This window comes from Zalophus californianus, chromosome 9 (assembly GCF_009762305.2).
Source record: "Zalophus californianus isolate mZalCal1 chromosome 9, mZalCal1.pri.v2, whole genome shotgun sequence".
In the NCBI taxonomy this organism is placed as follows: Eukaryota; Metazoa; Chordata; class Mammalia; order Carnivora; family Otariidae; genus Zalophus; species Zalophus californianus.
In genome coordinates this window covers 105,609,614-105,623,235 of record NC_045603.1, presented here as the reverse complement: position 1 = coordinate 105,623,235, position 13,622 = coordinate 105,609,614, and the positions used below count along the sequence as shown (strand labels likewise).

Below are 13,622 nucleotides of genomic sequence, written 5' to 3'. Positions count from 1 at the left end.
CTGGTTCACCTTTCTTGGGGAATTAGCTTTGGTAGAAAAGCCTAGTAACATTAGGACACAGGGTGCAGGAAGGGTGGCTCCAGGGCTGTCCAAATCTCAGTGAAGGGCTTTGTAACCTCAAAGAAGTGGGTGGCACTGGTGTCTGGGGTAACTATGGTAACAGGGAATTAATGGCCTGCAGGAGTTAACAGCCAGAGTCCTAAAGGCTTTGCTGTATTGCTTAGAGCTGGCAACCATCCTCCATGCTGCTGGAAATATTGTGCCAAAGGGTTGTCTATATTTATAATCAAGGGAGCCCCCTTCTCTGCCAAAGTCTTTTCCTCAAATAAAAATAGAGATTAAAACTCAAAGTATGCTAACTCCTATCATTTCCCCCATGTGATTAATACTGGTTAATTTACCATCATATCTTTGTTGTACTAACTCATAGAAAATAATGTAGGAAGACACACAGTAGTGATAATAACTAGTAATAACATAGCGCTTCCTATGTCCTAGGCATTGTCTAGGAGCTTTATGTGTAGCCCTCATGTAATCTGCACAGTAGCTTATGAGGGAAGTGTTTTACAGATGAGGAAATAGGCACACAGAAGTCAGGCAAACTTGATCAAGGCATGTAGCTAATCAATGCAGAGTCAGGATAGAATCATACAGAAGAGGGGTGCCTGGGTGGCTCAGATGGTTAAGCGACTGCCTTCGGCTCAGGTCATGATCCTGAGTCCTGGGATCGAGTCCCATATCGGGCTCCCTGCTCAGCAGGGAGTCTGCTTCTCCCTCTGACCCTCCCCCCTCTCATGTGTGCTCTCTCTCTCTCTCATTCTCTCTCTCTCAAAATAAAATCTTTAAAAAAAAGAATCATACAGAAGATATGAGAGCATTGTTCACGCACTGTGCCATACTGCTGCCCTTCCTCAGCTCTGTAACCTCCACTTGTCAGTACTTGGTAAGAGGGAAGAACAGTACGTTTAGCTCCACAAATAAGATTTTTTAAACATGGGTGAATGCCCTATATAAATCAATGAGTATGCATTTGATTATTTCTGAGAAACACATGCCCCCCAGTTTCCTGGGCAGTGATCCCAGGGGTATGAACGTGCCTTTGGAAAGATACTAGATTGGGGCGCCTGGTGGCTAAGTTGGTTGAGTGTCCGACTCTTGATTTCTGCTTGGGTTGTGATCTCAGGGTCGTGGGATTGGGCCCTGCGTGGGACTCTGTGCTCAGCGTGGAGTCTGCTTGTCCTCCCTCTGCTCCCCCAGCCTCGCCTGCGCGTGCACTCTCACTCTCTCAAATAAATAAATACAATCTTTAAAAAAAAAAGATGTTAGGGGCGCCTGGGTGGCTCAGTTGGTTAAGCGACTGCCTTCTGCTCAGATCAAGTCCCACATCGGGCTCCCTGCTCAGCAGGGAGTCTGCTTCTCCCTCTGACCCTCTTCCCTCTTGTGCTCTCTATCTCTCATTCTCTCTCTCTCAAATAAATAAATAAAATATTTTAAAATAAATAAATAAATAAAATTTTTTAAAAAAGATGTTAAAGAGAAAAAGTTTTCATCACTGATGTGTGGGGGGGGAAGTCATCAAAAGAAATTGAGGAAGAGAATAATAATCACTGAATTGACTGTAATATGAAATGGACTCCCTCTTCATTTTCCCCATGTCAGCTCTCATTGCTCATAACAAATAAAATCAAGCCTAAAGCCACATTATTAAGAATAAGCCCAGAACTGGACTGTGTCCCTCTAAATGGAACACACCCTGCCAACAACCTGGAGGAGATGGGGTTCTGTTCAGGGGGTTGTGTATTGTTGTTCTCTGGCCCCCGGGGGTAACTGCTTCCAGTGTATAAATCTTTCAACTTACCCTCTGTCTCTGCTATCTCATTTTATTGTACTTTTTAAAAAGGCCCCCTGATGGTTGAGCTGACTGACATGTTCATTCTCTTACTGCTTTTATAACTGTCATTCACAGTCCTCGTAGGAAATTACCTGCCCTGGCCCTGGGTAGAGTTTGAGTATAAGGGAAGAGAGACATAATTTTATGCCCTTTTTGTACTGACAGTTTGAACAGAGTCACCTGTGACATCAGAGAGAAACATGGAAGTTCTTACCTATCCAAGTTTGGGCTACTTTGGACTCAACTCACATGTAAAATGACTGACTTTGAAGTCTTTGTGCTAAATGTAAATATCATTCTGGGTAAGCGGTTTTGGTTTTGCCCTGTTGGATAAAATTTGGTTTAGGCACAGAAATCATTTTACGAAGTCTCCTGAGCATGTGTAGACACAGCTTTGGAAAGGCATGCCAGGACAGGGAGCTCTTAGAACTCATAGATAGGATGTTTTTGGTAAGTGGGAAAAAAGAGAAAGAAGATGGGTTTTTCCACGTGTGTCTTCAAATCTAGTTTTTTCCCTGGGTTTAGTGAGAGGGCCACCCATAATGTGTCACAGGGTTATTCCAGCTATCAGCAGGCTGCTATATCCAGCTGGGAAAAAGCGGGTGAACGGAGAAGTTAACAAAATGCATTCTTTGCTCTCCTTTAATTCCTACCTTGGCCTAATAGTAGGACTCACACCCAAAACAAGGGTGGATGGTGTGGGGGTATATGTAGGTTGTCCTTGAGTGGCATTGCCAAGGGTGAGCAGGGTCAGCTTGTAAGTGGAGTTGTACCATAAGATGAAAAGTCCAGAAGTCTCATGCAGTGACTTATGGTACCTCTGCTCAATGTGTGCCATTGGAACTAGCTCCTCACTCAGCATCTGAACATTTCCCGAGATTCCCTCTCTTTGGGCAGCATGCCAAGAGCTGTCTGTTCAGCATGGCAGTTCTCAATTGGTCCTTCATATATTACATTTCCATTGGTCAAGATGTCTTACCTTGGCAGCAGACATGAAGATTCATGAGCTCACTAGTCTGTGTTCTTCATGCGCCCTGTGCAGTCAAGCTACAATCAGAATATTTGGTGGATTGGTTGGCCTGTTGGGGAGAGATTAGGGATAGTTTGATATAACTTCTAGGCCAGTGCTTCTCAAGCTCATCACTGTTGACATTTTGGGCTGGATAACTCTTTGTTGTGGAGGACTGTCCTGTGCATTGTAGGATATTTGGCGGTATCCCTGGTCTCTACCCATCAGATGTCAGTACACGCCGCCCTCCCAAGGATGTGATGACCAAAGCTGTGTCCAGCCATTGCTAAATCACCACTGAGGAAAAAAGTCACCCCAAAAGAAGAAAGGGCATGACATTGACATATAACTAATGTCAATTTTATTGTGTCCAGTAGGAGATCAGGAAAGAGAGTGAGTGAAAATAATGAACATACAGAACCATGTTGGAGCCTTACAGGAGTGCCTTTAAACCTTACTGCTTCCCCCTCTGAAAATCATGAGCACCTACATCCCAACAGTGTACTTGTAACAAGGGGGTACTCCACTAATATAGCATGTGCTAGCGGACATTTACAAAACATTTTAGAAAGCAGGGTAAAAAATTGAGAATGAAGATCTAGTGTTTTTCCTTTATATCCCAATGAATTAATTGTCCCTGCACCCTCAGAATGTACTCATCCTTCTGTGGAGACCATAGCCTCAGAGCATTGGGCAGGGTCTTAAGTGGAACCAGCAGAGTTCTTAAAAACAGAAGATGCTAATTTGAGTTCCAAGTCTGCAGCCTGTTTTCCTTGTCATCTTTAGTCATTAACCTCTCTGAGTCTCCAATTCCCTAACTTATAAAATGAAAAAAATGCAACCTCCTTCTCTCTACTTCATAAGGTTGTTGTAAAGAGCAAATAAGCTAAAATGTATGGAAACTTGTTTATTTAAAAGCATTACAGGAATATCAAATATTGTTACCACTGGAAGGGATTCCAGAAAATTCTGGAATAATTCGAGTAAGAAAGTGAGTTAGGACTGTTTCTGCTCACTGACTGACGGTCTTCTGCTTTGGTCTGTGCATCCTTTGGGGTTAGCACAAGAAGGTCCATTGGGATGTGTTCTAACCGGCAGAGGTTTAGGGGAACAGAACAGTAAGAAGGGCTTGGCATTGCTTTTTTTCTCAGCCTGCATGGATGCGATGTGAAGTCACCTACTAATTCCATGATACCCTGGGGCCTCTTTACTATAGTAACAAAAGTAAAAACAATCCTAGATAGGGTTTACATTAAACTAAATTTTTGTTTTATATAACCCAATAGCATTGACTTTTATTCATTCATGTTAAGTCACCTGAAATGATATTTGTTGCATTTAAATGCTCATTAATGTAAATGGCTGAACAAATCCATTTCAATGGTTATTCAATATCCCACATAGTTAAGTCACTTCAACACAGCCTCATGACAACTCCCACACCAAAACAGTACTTTATTTTGCAAATTTTGACCCATTATTACTCCCATGTTATGGGTTTTTCAACTGTCAAGTGTACAAGGTGAAGAAAAAAATTTAGTTAGATGGGGGTTGCACCTGGAAAATAAATTTCTTCAACTCCATATACATGGTTCAAAACTGCTGGGTCCCAAGTCCATCTATGAACTCCACGGCTGCCAGTATCACAGGCAGCATACTAAAGCTACACTATCCAAATAGCTTATTAATTCTGCATAAATCAGGTCAATCAATGTGTCAGCCTGTAACAGACTGTGCACTTTTAACTGAACATGGCAAAATATTCACTCTTTGGAACTTTACATCATCATTTGATGTCAAACAATGAAGCAAATCCCAACAGTATATACAAAAACAGCTTTGCATTTACAAAAGATTGTTTCCCATACTGATTAATTCAGGCAGCTAACATTGGTTTATGCAACTTTATTGAAGAAAAATAAATCAGTTACTAGCAGAGACATTAGTTGATTACTCATCCATTGACAACTTGCATCATTTATTCAGTGCTATATTAAACAGTGTATTGGGAGATAGATTAACTAATAGCTCCAAGCCTCCTAACAATTTAAATGAGAACTACAAAATGTTTGAGACCCTGTTTTGGAATAGAAAGGGTGTTTGACTTCCAATTTCCATTCTCTATAGAACAAGAACAGGTCATTCCTTTATTGACATGCATAAAATACATCACATTTTCTGTTCTGCTGATGCTATAAATTCAATACCAGTTCTCTAGCCACATCAGTTATGAGCATAAAGTATATCATGTAACCTCAAATCTCTAACGGTGGAAGGCTTAAAAAAAGACTGAATGCTAGAATAATGCTGCTTCCTTTGATGTGACAACTGAGCATCCATCTCCCTCCCCCTCAGATGATTTCTTTGGCATGTTAGAGCAGTGAGGAATGGTTTTAGGCTCATAACCAAGTTAGAGTGAAGACATTGGCCACATAATACACATGCTCCATTTTTTAAAAAATTCTGAATCTTGGGCAACTGTTCTTTTGTAACTACTTTACAGTTTCTAAAAGCGGTTATTGTCCAAAGCTGGAAGAACTTAAGTCTTCTCAAATGAGCATGTGAATGAATGGAGGGAGGTAAACAAAAAATAAAATTAAAAAAGATGAGGTCTGATAGGGGAGCAGCCGGATAAGAAAATCAAAAAAGGAACAGTAATTTAAAGTTTATTCCAGCTATAATGCAGGTTATTCTGACTTTAAGGTAGCATCACATGGCATACTTCTGAGTCCATTCCCGAGATATTCTGTTGTACTTATCTCTGTCTGTTTTATAGATCCGTGCAATCTCTGGCACTAGGGGGTCATCTGGGTTTGGATCACATAGCCGTGAACAAATGGATAGAAGAACTTTAGAAATAGTTAAAGCGGGAGACCACTGTGATCTTAGAATATCGAGACAAATGCTGCCATTACTGTTAATATTTGGATGATAAATTCTTGTTGTAAATGCAACCTTAGGTGGTTTGAAGGGGTAGTCTGTAGGAAAATGAATTGTCAAAAAGAATACACCGCCTTGATATAGGCTGTCATTAGGTCCCATAATTGTGGCTTGCCAATGAAACATATCATCCCCAACTGGACCTGAAGAACATTGTGCTGGAGGGTCAGGGGCCAAATCACTAAGTTCCTTATTAATCCGTTTCAGCACCCTAGTCTGTGCTTTTCATCTGACTCCTCACTCTCTTGGTGTGTGCTCAAGGTCTGGCCAAAACTCTTGATTATCCGGGCGGCAGGGAAGGATTGTCTCTTCGTCTCATACCGGCTCTGCCAGACACAGGCGCCTTTTGCAAAAACTGAGCAGATCAGCACTTGCACAGGCCCTGGAGAGACCCTGATGAATCCAGGTCCCTTAAAACGGTCGCGATCCGGGGTGGGTGGGGTGGCGTGGCAAAACCACCAACAGCCTCTATGCCGTGCTTCGGCCCGAAGAGGAGGCGAGGGTGATAGGAAGAGCGGAGGGGTGGCTACAAGTGTGACTTCCCGGCCTCTCGAAAGGAAGAGACCCGGGTGGGGGAGGAAGAGGCGTAGGAGCTACATTAAACTAAATTTTTAACACCTAACCCAAAAGTCAGGACTGTGCAGGAGTCAGTTAGCCTTATATTAGGCAGAACTAGGGGTACTTGTGGTCCTAGGCACTGTCTGCATCTCTGCTGCTTTGACCCACAACCCCTGCCCCACCATGGGCCTCAGTGCTATGTCGTGACTCATTTGCAGGAGAGGGGGTCTGATTTCTTCTTGGAATCAGTGCATGGATGGGCATTTTGTGGGTGACCAGAGAACATCAGTCATTAGCAAGGGCTCTCTGAGTCTGGGTCAGTGCTCAGTGTTCCTATTCCATCAGCCTTCTAGGGCCTCTGTCCCCAAGCACTAATGTTTCCTTTCCAGGCCGGGTCTTCACACAGGTGAAAAGAAAGGTGTAACTGTTGTAGATACGAGTATCAAGTGGTAGTTGTAGGCATTGCTGGAGGGAATTTTAGTTCCTTTCCAAAAATATATTTTTGGCTAGCTAAGGGAATGCTGTTTATGAGGTTTTGTATCTTTAAGAGGGAACCTATTTGAGAGAAGCTTTCATGGGGATGTGGGTTTGTCCTTATTGATAGTCTGATGATGGGCAGAGCCCCCAGAAGTTGAAAATCTCTTTCCTGGCTGAGCAGCTGGCCACGTGTAGGCCACCTCGGAGCCAGCTTTGGACACACTCTTGACTGAAGGCCCCTGGCACTCTGCTGTGGAAAGTAGGAGGGATTAAAATTTCAACCTGGCATCTTGGGAAAAGCACATCCGTTTGGAATGCCTCGCATGCAGATTCGTGGTCCTTCTCTGCCTTTCCACCTCTCCCCCCTGCCTATTGTTATTGGATCTGGTCTTCTAGTAAGCAAGCTGCTGCCTAAAACTAGACCACTCTCTACTGGGAAGTGTGGTCATCACTTTTGGACATCGGATTCTTTGAAATAGTCTCTTTTCAGAGCCATAACGCAAGGTCTTCTAAGACACCAGCAACCTCATAGGAATTTCTCTTAGGTGCTAAGGGAAGAGTTGCTGTCTCTGTACACTTACCCTTTCACCGGGTGGTATCTCTCATTTGTTCTTAGGGCCTTGCACAGCATCCAGCTACTTGGGAGACAGAGGCCTTAAAGTTTCTACATTAAGATGAGGAAACTGAGACCATAATACATTCAACTAACTTCTTAAAATTATAGTGAAGTGATATTCTAGTTTAGAACTTTTATGCTGGTCATTTATTCAAAACATGGTATTGACCTACCAGTAGGCACCAGAAACACAAAGATGACTGGAATAATTCCCCTCCCTAGCAGAACCTCTGGTTTTGGCATGCATTCAGACCAGTGAACAGGAGATAGACACATGAAAGAGCCCTTCAGGAGGACAGAAGTAGAGCCCGTAATTAGAATTGGGAAGCAATAGGCAGAAGTAGGAGAGAAAAAAAATGGATGGTCTTGACTTACCTTGTTGAACCGTCCTTTTCTTTACCTACCTCTTAGGATTTCAGAGGTCAGCCCCACAGGTGGATTGATTTCATAGATTATATATACTTAACTATATAGCATCTCCTGGGTTATGAGGCACGTATATAAACTAATAGGTTGGGGCACCTGGGTGGCTCAGTCGTTAAGCGTCTGCCTTTGGCTCGGGTCATGATCCCAGGGTCCTGGGATCGAGCCCCGCATCGGGCTCCCTGCTCTGCGGGAAGCCTGCTTCTCCCTCTCCCACTCCCCCTGCTTGTGTTCCCTCTCTTGCTGTGTCTCTCTCTGTCAAATAAATAAATAAAATCTTTAAAAAAATAAACTAATAGGTTAAAATAGTTTACTGAAGGCCCATTGTACAACAGTTACCCCCTTCTGAGATTTCACCCTTAGGTCTGTGAAGGTGGGCAGCCAGAGAAGGAAGGTAGAATATTGCTAGAGCACAGCTCTCCTGAGACTTAAGAGAAAAGACAACCATACCCCTGTGCTTTAGACATGCCCACAACTTCCCAGCACCCAAGAAGTAGCTACTTGGTAGGGTGACCCAGCTGACTATTAAAGAGCGAGTTGAGTTTTATCTGTGAGATAGTACAACACATGAAAAAAATATATTGTCAAGAGAGCTACATGATGCACTGGTAATAATTTTTGTAATGAAAGATAGGGTATATACTTTTTTTTTAGATTTTTATTTATTCATTTGACAGAGAGAGACACAGCGAGAGAGGGAACACAAGCAGGCGGAGTGGGAGAGGGAGAAGCAGGCTTCCCGCGGAGTGGGGAGCTCAATGCGGGACTCGATCCCAGGACCCTGGGACCATGACCGGAGCCGAAGGCAGACACTTAACGACTGAGCCACCCAGGCGCCCCAGGGTATATACTTTAAAACAAAGCCCTTTGCCTTGGCCAAATATGACATGTCCCACCATCTGCCAAAAAGGCACCCTTGGGACATGCCATAATAACAGCAGGAAGAATAATTTAACATTAGTAAACGAACTTAAGGGTAAAAGTTTCATGGGATCACACAGATCAGGAGCAAAGGTTATGAATGGTGGACAAAGGGCCACTCAGTACCTGCTAAAGGGAGGGCACATGCCCGCAGCATTCCTGAGAGACTGTCCCAGTCTGCATGAGTCCCCATTCCCATGTGGGTGGTTTTTTCTGGTACTGTTCTGATTTGTTCCCTGTTGGGTTTTTCCCTTTTTAGCTTCTGTCATGTAATATTTAGCACAGAATTTCCCAGCTCTTGGTCATTAAATATCTCCAAAGCAGCTGAGCTTCACATAACCTACTTTTCTCTGTGCCCCACATAAAAAAAAAATAATAATAAACAGTTACCCCAAATGAAGAATAAATTGTTCATGAGTAAGGGGCAATTAATTTCATCCCACATGGTTTAGTGGAAAGAGCCCAAGCTTTGGAGTAACACAGCCCTGGGTTTAGTCTTGGATCTGCCTCCTTTGAACCTTTGGGCATGTTACTTAACATCACAGAGACTCAGGCCCCCCGGTGTGATAGTGGTAAAAATGGGGATTGGCCAGCTTGGTGTGACAGGTACTGGCCAGTGTGTGCAGCATAGCTGTCCTAGCACCTGTCACAAGCAGGTTCTGCGAACTCCTGTTCCCTGCCAGTAGGAAGCCATAGAAGAGTCTGTGGGAGGGTAGGTGTGTAGAGGCAAAAGCCCCCTTGCCCTAAGAGTGGTTCGGACACTTCTTTATTTGGTCTCCAAAGCAAGAGGATCCCTTTCCATGGACAGCTGCAGGGTTTGCAAAGTGGTTAGTGCCCCCTTAGAATGAAAAATCTCTGTAAAAGGTATAAAAAAATGTGAGCCCAGTCAAGCAGAGTCCACTAAGGCAAATGAACTGAGGGGCTAAAGAGGGAGAGAGCCCAAATTGGTAGTTCCAGGTACCAGCTAATAAGCAAAGAAAGGCCTTTTATCAGCCCTAATAAATCCTTCCTCCCTAGATTGGGTTCTAGGCTGGGAGTGACCTCCTGATCCTCTCACAGATACCAGATCGCATTGTCCAGCTTGACTAGAACAGTGAGGAGGTCCCTGAGGCAGATGACCAATTCGATTATTTTCTGTTTCTAAGCCTGAATTGGCATGGTGCGTGCTCTGCCTGATTTTCAGGCCACTAAGCAAAAACGCATATAGGAACTATAGGTCAAAGCAAGATGAAAGGAGTGGATTAATATCCACGGTGACTCCTAATTATGACCAGCCTGGCTCAAATTACCAAGGTCCAGTTGCAGCCTAATACATTCCAAAAGGAAGCAGGCCCAAGACCCCGGCTTTGTCCCACATAGGAAAACGTGTCAGGGCTGGACGGTGGTTCTGTTTTAGACTAGCCACCACTTCAAATGGTTTCATCCATCTTTCCCAGGAACAGGAGGAAGCATGGGAGAATATAGTTTCTGTATCGTTTCCAACAAGAGCAGGGAGAAAACATAATTAAGGCACAAATTCCCCATCTTAGCCTTGTCAGGATTAGGGTTCTGTGTGAGGAGGGGTACACTAATTTCCCAGGGTGATTTTGTGAGTGTTTCTGAGACCAGTGAACAAGGCAACATTGGTCACTTTGACCAATTTTGCAGTGGGTCCAGGAATTTTGATTTATACTGCCAGCTTGGTAATTCTTTCTTCAGGAGGCTTCATCTTCCTTAACACCTCCTTGAGACCTAGTTCATGGTTTGGCGCTTTCTTTCAAGCAAGATCATGGACAGGCAAGGCTTTGGGCGGATGTGTGAGGAGGCCATCTGAAATGACTTTAGTTCATCTTCCTTAAAAAAGAAATCGCAACATAACCTGTTAAGGGAAACAGAAGTAAGAAAGAGCAACCTCAAGGGAGAATCTCTGTATTCCAGAACGGCAAAGAGTGCTCAAATGGTACCAGTCATTTCAAATCCCAGGGCCATCTCTTACTAGAACATGGCCACAGTTGACACCTTTTCATACCCTGGGTCATTGGTCTCTCCCAGCAGATAGGTGACACCCATAGTCCATCAGAGTGCAGGCTCCCCCGGGGCAGAAGTCTTGCCTGTGTTGTCCATCGGTACACCCAAGCACCTAGCACAGTGCCTGGCTGGAAGTAGCTATATTGAATACCTACTAATAATTGTTTAATGTATGGTTGAATGAATGAATTCAAACATCCATTCAACTTACAGATATGGCAAATATGATGAAAATCAATCCTCAAGCTCAGTTCACTGTGCCTTTTCCTAAAGTCCTTTTTCGACTTTCAGATTTCATTCAAGCTTTTCCAGGCTTATAAAGAAGGAAAGGAAAAAGGAATGGGGAAACAGGCCAGACATGAATGTGGTAGAAGAAGAGAAGCCCCTCAGATGTTCCAGTCTCTTAGCTGACATCCTTCCCAGTTGCCTGAATTCCTGCAGTGCACTGGGCAGCTGGCTACCACTGCAGGAGGGAAAGGGGAAAGAAGAGCCGCCTGGGGAGGACTGGGAGGGCCCGCCTCTTCAGTGTCATCTGCATCCCTCGCATCCCTTCCGGAATTGGACAGACACAAATAAAGGCTTTTGGCAGCTCTTGCACATCAGCTGAGGGCAGGTTGTCCTGTTAGGAAAAAATACTTCTTTCAGGATGATGTATGGAGCTCCTGCAGGCAGTGACTATTCCAAAACAGAGCCCTTAGGTCAGGCCCAGAGCCTTTTTCCTATTTAGGATATGACCCAGATCCTGGGAGCCGTTTCCTTTTGGTATGTGTGAAGCTGGAATTGGCCTCCCATGACCTGAGATCTGACTTAGTGAAGATTCGGCCTTGGCAGTCATTCCAAACCTTTCATCCACTTTGAGCTGGAAAGTCCCCGTGTAGTTGCTGCTGCGCTGAAGCATGTGAAGTGGGGAGGCCAGGTGGGCCCTGGCCGGCCAGCCTGACCCCACTGCTTACCCTCTCGCTCGCCAAACCCACATCTGTTGGCTGTTTTTACCTCTGCGCTCCTACAGCCCTTGCTCCCATGTGCCCTTCTGTTCGTTGAAAGGGGGAGGATCCATAGGACGAGGGGAGGCCCTGTGTCTGTCACTGTGTTACAGCCACTGCCTGGGTCTCCTCCACTCTTCCTTCCTTTGATATCGCAGTTTATCATCACCACCTGGTTAATCGAGCACATAGCCCCTTGCTTCTCACAGAGAACCGAGTGTGCTGGTTTGGTTGATTTTTTTTTTTTTTTCCCCATGGTGTTTTGAGGTTATGGGCTGGGAATGTTAAGCATATTTTGGCAGTTGGTGAGTTTTGGTACTTGCCGAGTATCCTCTGAAGTGCCACCTTCCCTTTGGGAAAACGGAACCTCCATGGGGACTCAGCCGTAAAAGCAATGTCCTGCAATGCCCTTGTTGCTCAAAGCTCTGGGTGAGTCTAGCTCCATGTGGACATGGACCCAGTGGGTGTAGGAAGACCGAAACAGTAAGGCAACTCTATTCCTTCCACCTCAAGTCTTAAAAATCTCCAGTGGGACCCTTCTAACAGTTTTCATGAAAAAGCATCCTTTCTCTGGGAGACTGATGTGTGAATGATCTGAATAGTTCTGAGAGCCTCTCATTTCTTTTTTATTGATTGTGGCCAAGCCCAGAATTAAGTCAACGTTTCTCCTCCCCAAAGGCCCAAACTCTGGGTTTGGGCTGCCAGGTTCTGTTGCTTGATGATCTATTAGTCCACAGAGCTTATAGAAACCCCAGAGAAATAACTCTGGAAGGAGGACAGAATGTCGTTGAAAATGCCAGATTCTGTGCTTTAAGTTGCTTTCATGTAGTTCTGTGTCCCTCATCTTGAAAATTATAGTGGGGAGGAGATAATGGTGAGGTGTCCCAAAGGGGAAAGTAGAACAGGACTCTGGAAACACTCCTCCCTTTTCTTTTCTTCTCTTCACATCATAAATCCAGGAAGAGCATCATAGTCTTCTGAATTAATGCTGTCCTCCTTGGATTCAGATCTTGGTTCCACGGCTTACTAGCTGTGTAACATTGGACAGGTTGCCTAATGTCTCCGAATTTCAGTTACTTCATTTGCAAACTATTACCTATCTCATAGAATTTTCTTTAAAGCTGGCTAGGCTAACTCCATATTCCTCCAGAAAGTCTTCCTTCGCTACCCTAGGTGGAGCTGCCCTTCTGTGTACTCCGATAGTACCACCGCGTGCATGAGCCGTAACACGTGAGACATCATGCTGAAATGATTCCTGTGCAGGACTGTCTCTTCTGTGACTCGCCTACAGCTCTTTAAGAGTAGAGAGTGTTTTAATCTGCTTTGTTTCCCAAGGTTTTAGTAGAATTTCTGGCAAACAGTATGGTGTGGCTTTTTTTGGTTTTGGTTTTGTTTTGTTTTGTTTTTTAAAGCACAGCAAGAGAGGGAACACAAGCAGGGGGAGTGGGAGAGGGAGAAGCAGGCTTCCCGCAGAGCAGGGAGATGGATGTGGGGCTCGATCCCAGGACCCCAGGATCATTACCTGAGCCGAAGGCAGATGCTTAACAACTGAGCCACCCAGGTGCCCCAAATAGTATGGTTTTTACCCACTAAAAACAGACATCACTTCTTGAGTGTTTCTCTCCGTGAGTGTGTTTGTTCACTCTACCTGGAAATTGCTTGTATCTGAATTGATGAGCATTAGTTGTTTGTTTCCCTGAAGTGACCATTCTTATTCTATTCTTTGTTCCCTGTCTAAAAGATATACTGGTTTTTATTCTTTATCTGTGGAGTTCCCCAAAACTTTATACTTGGGGA

At 44.3% G+C, this 13,622-nt stretch overlaps 2 protein-coding genes across 2 annotated transcripts in view; one reads left to right on the top strand and one right to left on the bottom strand.

The window, feature by feature from the left end:
- The window catches only part of MICAL3 (microtubule associated monooxygenase, calponin and LIM domain containing 3), a 200,503-nt gene that overhangs the window by 132,725 nt on the left and 54,156 nt on the right, over positions 1 to 13,622 (top strand).
- LOC113922522 (ubiquitin-conjugating enzyme E2 D3-like) lies at positions 5,435 to 5,981 on the bottom strand. Its single transcript, XM_035721883.1, has one exon. The coding sequence runs from the start codon at positions 5,964 to 5,966 to the stop codon at positions 5,610 to 5,612; it is 357 nt and encodes a 118-aa protein (XP_035577776.1). The 5' UTR covers positions 5,967 to 5,981; the 3' UTR covers positions 5,435 to 5,609.